Below are 17,442 nucleotides of genomic sequence, written 5' to 3' on the forward strand. Positions count from 1 at the left end.
TCTGCAGCTTTCTCTACGCCATAGAGAGCTTCTCTTCCTGACTTTTAGGCTTCTGGATATTTAACTTTTATCTCCCATCAGATTTTACCAATTGGTATCATTTCAACGAGCCAAAGGCACAACACATGGCCATTTGGGTAATTAAGGCTTAGATAGAGGAAGCAAGCCTCCTGCCCTGGAAAAAAGCTTTCATGTGTAGATCTAAAACTGAGCATTCACCCTGCACAGATGTACACTGATTCACTTATGAACTATATAGTACATGGACTGTGCCATAAAAAAACACGTCAGACATAAATATGGAAAACGAGAGATTTTTGAAGAGATTATTTAGATGTGAAGCAGCTGTTTGAATCTCATGTGTTACTGACTCTCAGGGGCTTCCTTCAAAAAGCTCTCGTACATCTGAAAAGTATTGTGCCCAGAATATATAAATAATTCTCAAAATTCAACAATAACAAGACAAACAACCCAATTAAAAACTGGCCAAACCATTATCCCAAGTGAATTAACAGAGGAACAGAAAACTAAATACCGTATGTTCTCGCTTATGAGTGGGAGTTAAACACTGGGTACTCATGGACGTAGAACACTAGACAGGAGGAGGAAGGGTGGCAAGGGGTGAAAAACCACCTATTGGGCACTGTGTCTACTACCTCGGTGACAGGATCATTCATTCATACCCCAAACTTCAGCATCATGCAACATACTCATGTAACGAACCCGCACACGTACCTCCTGAGTCTAAAACAAAAGTTGAAATTCGGTTTGAAAAAAAAAAGGACCAAAGATGTGAATAGACACTTCAAAGAAGGTATAGGAATAGCTAATCAGCACACACAAAGATGCTCAAAATCTTTAGTCATCAGAGATATGCAAATTAAAAGTATAACCAGGCTCAGTGGCTCAAGCCTGTAATCCCAGCACTTTGGGGGGCCGAGGCAGGCAGATCGCTTGAGGCCAGGAATTTGAGACCAGCCTGGCCAACATGGCAAAACCCTGTCTCTACTAAAAATACAAAATTTAGCTGGGCATGGTGGCACGTGACTGTAGTCCCAGCTACTCAGGACGCTGCGGCACGAGAATTGCTTGAACCCAGGAGGCTTAAGTTGAGCTGAGATTGTGCCGCTGCACTCCAGCCTGGGTGATGGGATGAGACTCCATTTAAAAAAAAAAAAAAACGTGCAGTGAGATACCACTATGTAGTCATTAAATACTGGCAACATCGAACGTTGCCAGGACATATTGCAACTGGAACTCTCATGCATTGCTGCGTGGGCTCTGCCTCCTGTCAGATGAGCTGCTGCATGAGATTCTCATAGGAGTGCAAATGCTCCTGTGACCTCAGACATCAGTATGGAAAATGAGAGATTTTTGAAGACATGTACTTAGATGTGAAGCAGTTGTTTGACTCTCGTGTCTTACTGACTCTCAGGGCCTTTCTTCAAAAATGTCTCGGTTTTAGGTCTACACATGAAAGCTTTTTTCCAGGGAAAGAGCCTTACTCTGTTCAGGAGAGTAAAATCCGGAAGGGATCTCTAAAACGGCCAGAGGTTTAAACCTAGCCGTGTTGCCTTAATTCACATCAAGTGTAGTAACAACTGTGGGATGGCCCATCTGCAGTCACAGAGGAAGACTTTCACAGCCCTTCTCGGGGTCTCGCAGCAGGCTGGCCGAAAGGCCTCCTTGAAACCGCAGACCTCTCTCAAGGAGACCCACTGAGTTGGGCAAAGGCGGGGCTGACTCCATTCTCGCCTCCCTGCTCTCCCACGTAGCCCTGCATGTCACTCCGTTCCAGGGGGCACGTCTGCCGACCGAAGGCCTTGACAAATGACTCTCTGTTCTGGCTGAGGACCAGGGCCCGCCGTACTGATGAGGAAGCTCTTCCAGTAAAAAGGGTTGATTTACAGAAGGCTGGGTGCAGTGGCTCAGGCCTGTAATCCCAGCACTTTGGGAGGCCGAGGCGCGTGGATCACGAGGTGAAGAGGTCGAGACCATCCTGGTCAACATGGTGAAACCCCGTCTCTACTAAAAACACAAAACAATTAGCTGGGCGTGGTGGCGTGTGCCTGTAATCCCAGCTACTCGGGAGGCTGAAGCAGGAGAATTGTCTGAACCCAGGAGGCGGAGGTTGCGGTGAGCCGAGATCGCGCCATTGCACTCCAGCCTGGGTAACAAGAGCGAAACTCCGTCTCAAAAAAAAAAAAAATGACTCTGGCAATCAGCATCAGCCAGCCTCTGCGTAGGGCATCCCAGTACAGGCTATGATGACAGGAAGACAATTTATGCTTGGACCCAAAAGTGTGCCTTCCCGCTAACTAAGGCTGATCTCGCTACTGAGTTCCCATAGGCCATATTGGGCCCAGCCCCTGGGCAGTGACCAGTGCTGGTCTGTGGCCCGTTAGGAATGGGGCCGCACAGCAGGAGGTGAGCAGCAGGCAGGGAGAAAAGCTTCATCAGTATTTACAGTGGCACCCCATGGCTTGCATTGCTGCCTGGGCGCTGCCTCCTGTCACATCACCTGCTACATGAGATTCTCATAGGAGTGCAAATGCTCGTGTGAACTGCGTATGCTAGGGATCTAGGTTTTGTGCTCCTTATGAGAATCTAACTAATACCTGATGATCTCAGGTGAACAGTTTCATTCCAAAACCGTCCCCCACCCTACAGTCTGTGGAAAGATCGTCTTCCACGAAACTGGTCCCTGGTACCAAAAAGGTTGGGGACTGCTGCAATATGGTATTGTCCATCACAGAGACAAACCAGCCTCTCAGTGGCCAGACGCACTGGACTTCTTCCATCCTAGAAAGGACAGGTATCACAACCATTTCATTCACTTATTTGGGATTCCATATAACACCGTGTAGACCTGAATCACTGTACAGTAAAACAGATGAGTGAGTGGGTCCACAACCAGTAACAGGTAAAACTCCAGCTTGGAGGCAGGTCTCTGAGAGGATGGAGGGCCAGCCTCCAACGTGCTGTATATGCATGAATTCAAAGATGATTCTGTGTCCCCAGCAAGAAGATTACATGGGGTTTAGGAATCACAGACTGGCATCAAAAGAAACTCTGACTACCACCATGCCCAATGCACCATGGGGCACGGTGGGAGTTTGTTATAAACTAACCAAATGATTTGGAATTGAGTTCATGTCACACATATGTGTGTTCCTGTTCCTGGCCTGGCACTGCCGCAGGCCCTGGGGTTGTAGTAGCTGGTTTTCCTACTCATAGAGCCAGTGGTCTGATTTGAGAAACAGGATGAAGATTTAGTTTGCTATTTACCAACAAGATGACTTCAGTAAGAACAGTTTAGTTGGATGTGGGAGGTTGGCCTTCACCTCCATGGAGGTGTCGGCGGGGACTGCCCCAGAGGAATGTCTGCCTGGGTACGGGTGGGGGTCACACACCTTCCCAAGAGAGACCCCACCCCTCTATAAGGGCAGACCCCGCCCATTTCCAGGACAGGCCCCACCCCCTCCCAGGACAGGCCCCACCCCCTCTCTGGGCAGGACCCACCCCCTCCCAGGACAGGCCCCACCCCCTCTCTGGGCAGGACCCTCCACCTCCCAGGACAGGCCCCACCCCCTCTCTGGGCAGGCCCCACCCCCTCCCAGGACAGGCCCCACCCCCTCTCTGGGCAGGACCCACCCCCTCCCAGGACAGGCCCCACCCCCTCTCTGGGCAGGACCCACCACCTCCCAGGACAGGCCCCACCCCCTCTCTGGGCAGGACCCACCCCCTCCCAGGACAGGACCCACCCCCTCTCTGGGCAGGACCCACCCTCCCTCCCAGGACAGGACCCACCCCCTCTCTGGGCAGGCCCCACCCCCTCCCAGGACAGGCCCCACCCCTTCTCTGGGCAGGACCCACCCCCTCCCAGGACAGGACCCACCCCCTCTCTGGGCAGGACCCACCCTCCCTCCCAGGACAGGACCCACCCCCTCTCTGGGCAGGACCCACCCCCTCCCAGGACAGGACCCACCCCCTCTCTGGGCAGGACCCACCCCCTCCCAGGACAGGACCCACCCCCTCTCTGGGCAGTACCCACCCCCTCCCAGGACAGGCCCCACCCCCTCTCTGGGCAGACCACACCTCTTCCCAGGGCCAACTCTGCCCCATCCCAGGATAGACAGCACTTTGTGAATGCTCAGTGCACGCACACAGAGGCCTGGACATGTTGGTCCAAACTGGAAGGTTCATTCCAGCTCCACAGTTCCCTGTAGGGTCTGCTGAGGCTGTCCCAGAGCCTGCCCACCAGCGTGCTTCTCCCTCTGTCTATCCCTGATTCCTCATGTGTTGATCCCAAGAACACTCCAAATAAAATTCCTCAAGGACCTAGAAATAGAAATTCCATTTGACCCAGCAATCCCATTACTGGGCATATATCCAAAGGATTATAAATCGTTCTACTATGAGGACACATGCACACGAATGTTCATTGCAGCACAGTTTACAATAGCAAAGACCTGGAACCAGGCCAAATGCCCATCGATGATAGACTGGACAGGAAAAATGTGGCACATATACACCATGGAATATTATGCAGCCATCAAAAATGATGAGTTCGCATCCTTTGTGTAGGGACATGGATGAACCTGGAAACCATCATTCCCAGCAAACTGACACAAGAACAGAAAATCAAACATCGCATGTTCTCACTCATAGATGGGAGTTGAACAATGAGAACACATGGACACAGGGAGGGGAGCATCACACACTGGGGTCTGTTGGGGGGAAATAGGGGAGGGACAGTGGGGGGTGGGGAGTTGGGGAGAGATAGCATGGGGAGAAATGCCAGATACAGGTGAAGGGGAGGAAGGCAGCAAATCACACTGCCACGTATGCACCTATGCAACAATCTTGCATGTTTTTCACATGTACCCCAAAACCTAAAATGCAATAAAAAAAAAATTCCTTCATGTTAATAATCTTCATCTCAGAGGCTGTATCTAGGGAACAAAGCCTGTAACGTTAATTAATATTTAAACATACTCTAATGTCATCTACGTCTAAACATTTCCAAGGCACTAGTGTTGGCATAAGCCTATGTAGTTTTTAGCCATTCAACATTATTTAATGCACTCCTGCCTTCAGTCCGTCGGTGTCATCTCCTGTGCACTCTGAGATTTATGCCCTTCCACAGTCACCAACTCATCCCTAGTTTAGTCCAGCTCTCCTTCTTCCATATCATATCCTTGCTTGCACTGCGTCTATCCTACCCCCTCTCCGTTCAGTTTCCATTAGCTCCCAAGGTATTTCAGCATAAAGTGCTTTCACTTTAAATGTTTCTGAGTAAAGGCCGGGTGCGATGGCTCCCACCTGTAATCCAAGCACTTTGGAAGGCCGAGCTGGGAGGATCACTTGAGGTCAGGAGTTGGACACCTGCCTGGCCAACAAAGGAAACTTTGCCTACTAAAAATACAAAAATTAGCCCGGCGTGATGGGGCGCACTTGTAATCCTGGCTACTCGGGAGGCTGAGACATGAGAATCACTTGAACCTGGGAGGCAGAGGTTGCGGTGAGCTGAGATCGGGCCAGTGCACTCCAGCCAGCCTGGGGGATAGAGTGAGACTGTCTCAAAATAATAAATAAATAAATAAATAAATAGTTTCTGGCTAAAATGAAGATATAAGACACATATAAAATATGTTCTAGAGGCCGGGCGCGGTGGCTCACGCGTGTAATCCCAGCACTTTGGGAGGCCGAGGCGGGTGGATCACGAGGTCAAGAGATCGAGACCATCCTGGTCAACATGGTGAAACCCCGTCTATACTAAAAATACAAAAAATTAGCTGGGCACGGTGGTGTGTGCCTGTAATCCCAGCTACTCAGGAGGCTGAGGCGGGAGAACTGCCTGAACCCAGGAGGCGGAGGTTGCGGTGAGCCGAGATCGCGCCATTGCACTCCAGCCTGGGTAACAACAGCGAAACTCCGTCTCAAAAAAAAAACAAAAAACATATGTCCTAGAGCAAGAGGCTGGAAGATCAGTGAGTGAACAGGATCAAGAGCACACAGAAACACTTTTTTTCTCTCTGAGAGAAGACTGATAAAACAGAATAGAGAAACAAGATTGTGAGACACAGAAGCAAAATGGCCTAGGCCCGAGGTCAAGCAGTACGTGATTCAGGACAGGACTCTATTCAAAGTGAATTACTAGACGTTCCTAAGAGCATTAACACCCTCCAAGTGTGTGGTTCGGTTCTGAGATAAACCTATCGCAGGAAAATATTCAGCTCCCCAGCCTGGGACCTTTTTCATTTGAGTGAATATTTTCCACTGTGGCAGAAAGAAGTGATTTATTTGACTGTCTCTTTCAGGCTAATCTGCATAGTCAGTGACAAAATGTTCCAGGGTTCCTGGGGTTTCCTCCTTCCTCACTTTTGAGGGGTTTTGTTTGTGTATTTCTCTTGGGCTTTAATGCATAAATCCTGCCAAATATATTTGGCAACCACTGTCCTTGACATGAACTGTTCTTTCACATTTTATCTAAAACTAATCGGAAAACCTATTATATTCCCTGACCCATGGTTAGAAAACACGGAGCAGCTGCAGGAACAGATAATGTAAAACTGAATTTTCCCAGCTGTTTATTTCAAACCTTGGCAGAGGCTCTCAGGATGTGTCTAGAGTCAGCTTATCCTGTTCATCAGTATCAAAATAATCTAAAGTGTAAAAGGGTTTCATCAAAATAAAAATTTGATCAACTGTCTTCTGGTAAATGCACGTGACTGCCTATACAACAATGGCAAGCTAGATAATAAACTAATGATGTGTTCCACTCCATTCAATTTTATACTCAAACTATTATTCTCTGTGCCTCAGGCTGCATGCTAGATGGACACTGAAATAGACACAGTGTATTTTTTTAAATGTAAAATATGTGAGCTTTATTAAATAAAGATAATGTGACCCAGAATTTATTTATCAAAGTTACAATAAAATATTTTTGAACATATACAAAATTACAAATAACTGATGCTTTTTTCCAATAAAGGTATCTGATATACTATTTAAAGACGGGATAAGACAAAGATACATTTAATGATTTTCATCTCATTTTAAAGTCACCTTATTGAACGATACATCGTGAAATCTATAGTTGTACATGTAGGAAATTTACCGATGGAGCTCTCTTCTACCAGTGTGTATATTTTAATTTGTCTCATATGGGTGTCTCTTCCATTTTGGTGACTGGCTAGAACAGCAACCTGTATCATGAACGTGCGAGTTGCCTTCTTATGATTATCAGTTAAGGGAACATGAATCCAGCCACTTGGTTCCACTAATTCAAGTTGCTGAATTGAACGTTCACTAAATGAGTCTGGGAACCATCTGATTGCCGTTCCAACTGCTTAGGGTCAGCACCAGGAGGTGTCTTGTTTGGTGTGGTCATTTTTTAAAGTATTAGTTTCCAGACCTGGCTGCTGGCCGAAACGCACGTTCTCAGGGCCTCCAGCAGCTACGTGCCACTCCCACTCAGCTTCCCAGGACAGCCTGGCTTCCCTAGTGGCGAGGAACAAGGGTCACAGTACATACACAGTGTATTAAGTAAAATTATCTCAAAATTAATTGTTAAAAAGGCTAACTTTAAAGAATCAATGGTTAATTGTTTAGTTAGATACCAGGCTACTGACAATCTGGGCTTCTACTTCAAAGTCACTAACACGCTCATCTGCCGGCTATACAGACTAGAGAATGAACTTGGATCCCCTCCTCACACCATGTACCAAAATTAACTCCGAGTGGATCAATGACCTCGATGTAAGAACTAAAGCTATAAAAGTCTCAGGAAAAAATATAGGTGTAAATCCTTGTGATCTTGGATTTGACATTGATTTGTTAGACATGACATCAAAAGTACAAGGAACCAAAGGGTTAAAATAGATAAACATTGGACTTTATCAAAATGAAAAACTTTTTGCGTCACAGGATACCATCAGGAAAGTGAAAATACTACGCACAGAATGGGAACAAATATTTGCATGTCATCGCTCTGATAAGGGTATAATATTAAGAATATATAAAGAAATTTCACAACTCAGTACAAAAAAAAAAAATCCAATTAAAAAACAAGTGAAGGGTTTAAATAGACATTTCTCCAAAGGAGACATAGAAAGGGTCAATGAGCCCATGGAAAGACTCTCAATAACATAAGTCATCAGGGAAATGCAAATACAAACTACAATGAGATATCACTTCACCCACACTAGGATGGCTGTAATTAAAAAGACAGACAGTTACAAGTGTTGATGAGAATGCAGGAAAACTGGAACACTCATACATTGAAAATACAAAATGGTGCAGCTCCTTTGAAAAAGTCTGCCAGCTCCTCTAAAAGTTAAACACAGAATTACCATGTGACCTCGCAATTCTATTCCTAGGTATCTTCCTGAGAGAAATGAAAGCATTTGTACATAAACACTTGTACATGAATGTTCACAGCAGCATTATTCATGATAGCCAAAAGTCCGTCGACAGAAACCAAATGTGGTCTATCCACACAATGGAGTATTATTCAGTCATAAAAAGAAGTTAAACACTGATACATACTAAAAAATGGAAGATTTTTTAAATTAAAAATGAAAATAGTTTCATTCTTACAATGTCTTTCTTTTCTTAACTCCTCTATCATTCCGTCAAAGTGGAAGAATCTTGAAAACATGTTAAGAGAAAGATACTAGACATAAAAAGGCCACAGATTATATCCTTTCATTGACTTTAAATACCCAGAATAGGCAAAACCACAGTGACAGAAAGTGGGCTGGGGAAAGGGAGCTAGTTTAATGATTACAGGGTTTCTTTCTGAAGTGATGGAAATATTCTGGAATTAAATTAAGATGATAGTTTCACACTTTATGGATTTACTAAAAATCACTGAATCGTACACTTTAAAATGGTGAATTTTATGATATGTCAATTAAAAAGTGGTGATTTAAGAAAGAAAAAAAATCTCCACACTGACAATAGCTGAATTTCATAGTATGTAAGTCATACCTCCGAGAAGTTAAAAAATGAGAAGGAAATATTCTGAATTTTATACTTTAAATGCAACAACTCAGATGGAATTTCTTTTCTTTTCTTGAGACAGAGCCTTGCTTTGTTTCTCAGGCTGGAGCGTAGTAGCACGATCCATAGTTTATTGCAGCCTTGAACCCTTGGGCTCAAGTGATCCTCCTGCTTCAGCCTTCCAAGTAGCTGGGACGACAGGCATATGCTACCACACTTGGCTAATTAGAACGAAATTTTGGGCCGGGCACGGTGGCTCACGCCTGTAATCCCACCATTTTGGGAGACCGAGGCGGGCGGAACACGAGGTCAAGAGATCAAGACCATGGTGAAACCATGTCTCTACTAAAAAATACAAAAATTAGCAGGGCGTGGTGGCACGCACCTGTGGTCCCAGCTACTCGGGATGCTGAGGCAGGAGAATTGCCTGAACCCAGGAGACGGAGGTTGCAGTGAGCCGAGATCGCGCCATTGCACTCCAGCCTGGCGCCTGGCAACAGAGCAAGACTCTGTCTCAAAAAAATAAAAAAAAAGATTTTGTAGAAATGAAATCTTGTTATGTTGCCCAGGCTGATCTAAAGCAATCCTCCTGCATCCTCCCAAAGTGTTGGGGTTACATGTGTGAGCCACCATGCCCAGTCTCAAATGGAACTTCTTAAAGGAAATTATTAAAATTGATCCTAAAAGAAATAGAAAATTCAAATAGCCCTGTACCTATTAAAAAGCAGAATTCATAATTAAGACCCTTAAAAAAAAACCAATCGGAACCAAACAAAAATTGCTAGGATGCGATGATTTCCCTGGTGAATATAGTTAAACATTTAAGAAAGAAATGATCATGTGTAGAATCATACCAATTTTGCACAAACTCTTTCATAAAATAGAAGAGTGAGGCCGGGCGCGGTGGCTCACGCCTGTAATCCCAGCACTTTGGGAGGCCGAGGCGGGTGGATCACGAGGTCAAGAGATCGAGACCATCCCGGTCAACATGGTGAAACCCCGCCTCTACTAAAAATACAAAAAATTAGCTGGGCATGGTGGCGCGTGCCTGTAATCCCAGCTACTCAGGAGGCTGAGGCAGGACAATTGCCTGAACCCAGGAGGCGGAGGTTCTGGTGAGCCGAGATCGTGCCATTGCACTCCAGCCTGGGTAACAAGAGCGAATCTCTGTCTCAAAAAAAAAAAAAAAAAAAAAAAATCACTCATAATCCTAGAGTCCAGAAATAGCCACTATTAATATTTTTCTGAATATCGTACTAGTGTTTTTACCAAACAAGTATAGAAAGAGGTAGAGACACACAGATACAGGCACAGACAAGACACAGATACAGGTATAGATACAGGAAGAGACACAGATAAGACACAGAAACAGACAGAGATGTAAGTAGAAACACAGATACAGATGCCGACAAAGATAAAGATAAGATACAGGTACAAAGTGAGATGTTGATTAGGGTAGTGGTTATGCAAGTGGATGTATTTGTCAAAACTCACCAAACTGCACATTTAAAACGGATATGCCTCATTGTATGTAAACTATACCTGTGGCAGGTAAAAATCTGGCCCTCATTACCTTTGCTTCTTGGTGTGATGTCCAAAAATATGTTATGTTATGTGGCAAAATAAACTGCAGACGGAATTAAGGTTGCTGATCAGCTGACCTTGAGATGTGGCTCGTATCCTTGATTATCCAGGTCGGCACAATTGTAATCACATGAGTCCTTAAAAGCAAAAGAGAGAGGCGGGAAAGGCCAGAGACAGGCACGGAAAATTGAAGTCAGAGCAATTGCAGGCATGACAGAGTGTTGATGCACCATTGCTGATAGAGGGAACTAAATGGAAAGTGAGAGAAGGAACTAAATTATGCTCACATTCCAAATGAGCCTGTCAGCAGATTCTTGCCCAGACCCTTTGCTGAGGACTGCAGCCCTATGAACACCTGGGTTTTGGCTTTGTGTGGCCCTGCACAGAGTATCCAGCTGAGCCCACCTGGGCTTCTAACCAGTAGGAACTGTGAGGTAGGAAATGGGCGTTGTCGTAAGCTGATACATTTGATGTAATTTGTTACACGGCCAATAGGAAATTAACAAGACACTCAAAGTTGATCCGAATACTACAAACAAACTCGATAAACGAATTTAAAAAGCAATTAAGCCGGTCGTGGTGGCTCACGCCTGTAATCCAAGCACTTTGGGGGCCAAGGCGGGGCGGATCACCTGAGGTCAGGAGTTCAAAACCAGCCTGACCAAGATGGTGAAACCCCGTCTTAAAAAAAGAAAAAAATAAATAAAAATAAAAACATAAAAAGCAATTAAAATCATACATCTAGATTATCAAAGATGAAATCAAAGAAGATATTACAAACTATTCTGAAAACAACTAAAAGAAAACCCTTAATGGTACATACCATTTTACAACATATACTTACATCAAAACAGTATATTTTATTTATTCATTATACCTCAGTAAATCTGGGGCAGGATGGAGTACAATCACCTGGGGAGTAAATCGTTTGCTGAGGATGGGGACTAGGAACCTGCATTTTAATAAGCTTCCCGAGTGATTCTTATGCACACTGAAGTTTGAGAACTAGTACCTTCATGGAGTTCATCTTTGGGGTGAACTTTAAGAAAGCTGAGGTCCAGTTAATGAATACGAGACTGTTTTTTTTTTGTTTTGTTTTGTTTTTTGTTTGTTTTTTCTTTGAGATGGAGTCATGCTCTGTCACCCAGGCTGGAGTGCGGTGGTGCGATTTCAGCTCACTGCAACCTCTGCCTCCCGGGTTCAAGCGATTCTCCTGCCTCAGCCTCCTGGGTAGCTGGGATGACAGGCAAGCACCACTATGCCTGACTAATTTTTTTAAAAAATATTTTTGGTAGAGACGGGGTTTCACCACTGGCTAGGCTGGTCTCAAACTCTGCCTACCTTGGCCTCCCAAAGTGCTGGGATTACAGGTATGAACCACCGCACTTGGCCGATTGCTTATTTCATTATATCTCCAAGCTCCACTGATCAGAAAATACTTTTCCTGGAAAGTTATCCTGCAGAAGTCAGATCACGTGGAGAGGACAAGTCTCTGGAATGTTAATAAAGGTATACGGGGCTAGCATTGTAGAACTGTTCACTTTTTGCACAGGAAATGTCACTGTTCGTGTTTTCCCATCGGACAAAATAAAACGGACTGAGGATTTATATATTAACGTGTGAACAGTGCATAGCTACATGCCAACAAAACAGCACAGTTAATTAATCAATAGCTTTTCATTTTTTCTGCTCAGTGAAAATAAAAATGCTTTATAACAACTAGAAAAAACAAATAAATCCAAAAGCTCATTCTTTGAAAAGAGAACCACCAGCAACAAAACAGGCAAATAGGAATGAGAAAGGGCACATAACCACAGATAACGTGGAGTGAAAGAATCACCAGTGAGTGCTACGTACAACACTGTGACAACAAAATTGAAAAAAAAAAAAAAGTTACTTCCCAGAAAGGTGTATAATTATTAGAGCTGACCCTAGAATAAGGTGAAACTTGAACTGAACGATTATCATAGGAGAGCCTGGCAAACGTCACTAGGAGGAAATGGATTCATAAGTGAGTCTTGCCTAAGTTTTAGACAATGGATAGTTCAAATGTTACTGAAGCTCTTCTAAGCGATAGAAAAAGATGTAGCACTCCTCAAGTCATTTGATAAGCCAATAAAACTTTGTTTACTATTATTATAGTAGGTTGAGTAGTGAAAACCTAGTAATAATAGTAAAAAAAAAAAAAAGCTATTGCTCAATCTTACATTTAAAGGCACAGAGTATCTAAAGAAATAGTAGCACCCGGAACCCACTAATAATCAAACTACAGGAATAGTAGATTTTACTCCAAGAATGTCAGTGTTAGGACCTCTATTAACATGATTTATCAACATATTAAAGAAGACAATTGAGATGATAGCAGGTGCTGAAAAGCCATTTATGATAAACATTCTGTGGCAAAGCCAGGAGAATTGCTTGTACCCGGGAGGACAAAGCTGTACCCACTGCACTGCAGTCTGGGTGACAAAATGAGACCCTGTCTCAAAAGAAAAAGCTGAATATAAACAAACCAATAGCTTATCTCTATTCTGGTATTAAGCACTTATAAACGGAAATAGGAGAACACTATTTTATCAACAATAGCATGCTTCTAAAGTACATAGAGATAAGTGTAATAAGAAAACTATTTAAATTTATTGTATTAATAAAATTAAGGTATGAGTTTAATGAAATTTCAGTTAGAATCACAACAGGGCTTCGATCTTTTCAATTTGAAAAATATCTTAACATTTTTATGTGGAAGAATAAAGCGTCTAAGACTAGCTAAGATATCATAGACTCACGGTAATCAAACCAATATAGTACTGGCATAGCAAGATAATAGTATATTAGTGAAACAGCCTAAGGATCCAGAAATATGCATATAAAAAGTGAAACAGTAAACATCTTGCAAGAAAATCTGGAAGACTACATGTACAATCTTGAGGTGTGGGAAAACATCTTTAACCAAACTTGTCAGCTCTGAAGATATGAAAGAAAAGACATCTCTGATTATAAAAATTAAGAACTGTTTTGGTAAAAATTATAACAAAGTCAACAGACAAACAACAGATCTTGGGGGAAACCACAATATACATGACAAAGAGTTATACTTGTAATAAGAAAAGGGTTCTCATATATATATTTTTTTAAATGAAAGAGCCCAAAGAAGAATGGGCAACGTATGCTAGTTAAATCTCCCAAATAAATCCAACAGCAAACAAGCATTTAAAAAGATGCTCAACTTATTAGAGATAATAAGAACACAATGAAAGTCAAGATGCAATATGACTCTACACCTATAGAACTGGCCAATTTTAAAAACAGGGTTAAACTTACCACTAATGTGAATGCAGAGAGAAGGGCGTTTCCATACTTCAGTGGTGGAAATGCGTGAAAAGTTCTGGTGTTGTTGGAAATTAAAACTTAGAAGGAAACATTCCCTTCATTCCAGTAATATTCCTCTTGCAGATTTGTTCGACAGTTATAAAAGCACCAGTGTGTAATGGTACAGGATATAGTAGCCACAAAACTGGAATAAAGTGAATGTGTTCACTAAATTATGGCACAGCCATACCATAGAATCTTATATAGCTTTTAAAAATAATGAATTAGAGCTATGCCAATTGACTTGGAGTTCTAGTGGGTGTTAATTAGTGAGAAATGTGTGTATAATGCCCCAATGTTATAAAACAAATAATGTCCAAGAAAACCTTTGTGTGTGTGTGTGTGTGTGTGTGTGTGTGTGTGTGTTTATGTGTGTGAATATATATCATCGTACTGGGGTTACCTGGTTGAGGTGGGGGAGAAAGGGACTGACGGAAGGTGAGGAGCCAAACAGAAAGAACCAAGAAGTCCGGGCGCGGTGTCTCACGCCTGTAATCCCAGCACTTTGGGAGGCCAAGGCGGGTGGATCACGAGGTCAAGAGATCAAGACCAGGCTGGAGCACAGAGGAGCAATCACAGCTCCCTGCAGCCCTGACTTCCCTGGGCTCAGGTGATTCTTCCACCTCAGCCTTCCAACATGACCACACTTAATGTTTACGTAGCCATCATATATGTATTATATTTAAGTCTTTTATATTACACATTTGAAGAAGACAAAACAAAATATAAAATACACGATTTCAGCAGGAAGGAAGGAATTAATGAAAGTAGAAGCAGAAACTGATGCGACAGAAGAATAGAGGTCGATAAATTAAACCAAAAGATAATTCTTGACAAGACCAATAAAGTCAAGAAAACTCCCAGAAATATTATTTTTAAAAAAGAGAGAAAGAAAACATAAACTACATAAGGAATGAAACAGACACACAACCGTTCAACAAAATCACCAGAGACTCTTACGTAACTTGATACCAACACATGATCAAATCTACGGATGGAAAATAGCTTTCTATGAAAATATAGACCAAAATATGAACCAAAAAATACACCGATATTTACTGAAGAAGAGGCAGGAAAATCTGAATCAACTGATGACCATAGACAACATGATAAAGTTATTTACTACTCTCCCTAAATGCACGAGAACCCCCAAAACATTCAAAGCTTCTGAACTCATGCCTGATTTTATCCTGACACCCAAAGCAGGAAAAGATACCAAAGAACACATGTCACATGTACACACAAGAGAATTAGACATGAAACTTGTGTGTGATATTGATTGGATTTCATTGCCTTGAAATCTCTCTAGGGAAGCTTGGGCAGGTGGAGGGAAGTTTTATCTTTGTTCCTTCACCCTTCTGCTACTTGTCTCTAGAATCCGGAGGAGCAGCAGGTGAGAAAGAGAAGCAATGGATAAAATAGAACAGAATATCAACGAATACGTCAGACCTATGAAAAGAACTGGCAATTAGCATCTGTGCTAATAATACAGATGTGTACACATCTTACCTATAAATGTTCCTTTGGGGCCCAGGTAGCATCACAACCATCCTAACCCAATGTCTGCACCTTTCTCCAAGCAGACTCACATCCCCACAATCCTGGCCCCTGATCAGACGCTACAGAACATGCCTTTACCTTGTGTCCACATGCAGCTCACCGAGATCACTTTGCATATAGTCCCATGGCACTTCCACTGCACCCAGGTAGTATCTTCTGGTGGCACTAAAGCAGAATCGGAAAAGGCACAGAAAGAAGCAGGTGGAGAGCTCTATCTGCATGATTTTTATGCTACAAATGTTCAACTGGAGAAGTAAAAGGTTAATTCCTCTTAAAAATGTCTTTAGCTCCCAGGAGGGGAAAAAGCAAAATTTCTGATTTAGTGAAGAGTCCCAATTTCTTCGCAGAGAATTTTAGGGAACTTTACCCACTGGATGTGCTTAGCACTAAGTAGTAACCGGTAGAATTGCTTCCTGTTTGTCTGTGGGAAGCAGCCACAGGAAGAACTGAAGTAGAAAAAGGGAGGCTGAGCTAAACTTAACCCGTTCACTTCTGAGAGCAGTAGGGACATGAGAAGTCTGTTTTAATCAGAAGCTGTAAGGAAAGGAAGAGAGGGGTGAAGAAGTCAAAGTGAACCAGAGTTTTAAAACTACAATTTACATGTAATCCCAGCACTTTGGGAGGCCGAGGCGGGTGGATCACGAGGTCAAGAGATCGAGACCATCCCGGTCAACACGGTAAAACCCCGTCTCCACTAAAAGAAATACAAAAAATTAGCTGGGCATGGTGGCGCGTGCCTGTAATCCCAGCTTCTTAGGAGGCTGAGGCAGGAGAATTGCTTGAACCCAGGAGGCGGAGGTTGCGGTGAGCCGAGATCGCGCCATTGCACTCCAGCCTGGGTAACAAGAGCGAAACTCCGTCTCAAAAAAAAAGGAAAAAAAAAAAAGAAAATAAAAATTAAATACATAAATAAAATGTGTCTTCTTCCACTAAAAGAGTCGGGCACATCGCAGGAGCCGGTAAGCATTTGCTTGATGTTTACATGAACACACACGGTCTCTCAGCCGTCTTTATCTTTAGTGAGTCATAGGTAGAATATTCGTAACCAGGCAAGGATTGAGGATGGAGTCAGAGTCGTGTCAGGAACTCGCCTCCGGGTCCTTAGGGAGCGAGTCCACAAGGCCCGGGTTGGTAGGGCGTGGGGGACTGGAGGGGAGTGCTCTGCGCAGGCGCATCTCGGCGCATCAGCTGGGCGTGCCTGCAGGTACTTAGGGAGCAAGGCCCCCGGGAGGCTCTCTGCGCACGCGCGTCTCGGCGCATCAATTGGGTGTGCCCGCAGGTACTTACGGAGCGAGTCCTCACGGCCCGGGTTGCTAGGGCGTGGGTGACTGGCGGGGGCGGGTAATACTCTGCGCAGGCGCATCTCGGCGCATCAGCTGGGCGTGCCTGCAGGTACTTAGGGAGCAAGGCCCCCGGGAGGCTCTCTGCGCACGCGCGTCTCGGCGCATCAATTGGGTGTGCCCGCAGGTACTTACGGAGCGAGTCCTCACGGCCCGGGTTGGTAGGGCGTGGGTGATTGGGGGGGGAATACTCTGCGCACGCGCGTCTCGGCGCATCAGTTGGGCGTGCCTCCAGAAACTTACGGAGCGAGTCCCCACGGCCCGGGTTGCTAGGGCGTGGGTGACTGGGGGGGGGGTGCTCTGCGCACGCGCATCTCGGCGCATCGTGCCTGCAAGTACTTAGAGAGCGAGTCCCCCGGGAGGCTCTCTGCGCACGCGCATCTCGGCGCATCACTTGGGCGTGCCTGCAGGTACTTAGGGAGCGAGTACCCCGGGAGGCTCTCTACGCACGCGCATCTCGGCGCATCACTTGGGCGTGCCTCCAGGTACTTACGGAGCGAGTCCCCACGGCCGGGGTTGCTAGGGCGTGGGTGACTGGGGGGAGTGCTCTGCGCACGCGCATCTCGGCGCATCACTT

The 17,442-nt window shown here is 44.4% G+C and overlaps 1 protein-coding gene and 1 pseudogene across 3 annotated transcripts in view; both read right to left on the reverse strand.

Moving 5' to 3' along the window:
* The window catches only part of F8 (coagulation factor VIII), a 134,313-nt gene extending 118,213 nt beyond the window's left edge, over positions 1-16,100 (reverse strand). For 2 of the 3 annotated variants that reach the window (XM_064371529.1, XM_064371532.1), the window contains exon 1: positions 15,604-16,100. In XM_064371529.1, the coding sequence (XP_064227599.1) occupies positions 15,604-15,746 (143 nt within the window). In that variant the 5' untranslated portion in view covers positions 15,747-16,100. Of the gene's footprint in view, positions 1-1,505; positions 1,759-15,603 lie in introns of those variants that run through there. The other variant, XM_064371530.1, reaches the window with a different exon arrangement.
* Positions 6,898-8,095, reverse strand: LOC135272835 (anaphase-promoting complex subunit 10-like; annotated as a pseudogene).
* Positions 16,101-17,442: the final 1,342 nt, after the last annotated feature.

This window comes from Aotus nancymaae, unplaced genomic scaffold, assembly GCF_030222135.1.
Source record: "Aotus nancymaae isolate 86718 unplaced genomic scaffold, 86718_ANA_hifiasm-v0.15.2.pri h1tg000138l, whole genome shotgun sequence".
Taxonomy (NCBI): Eukaryota; Metazoa; Chordata; class Mammalia; order Primates; family Aotidae; genus Aotus; species Aotus nancymaae.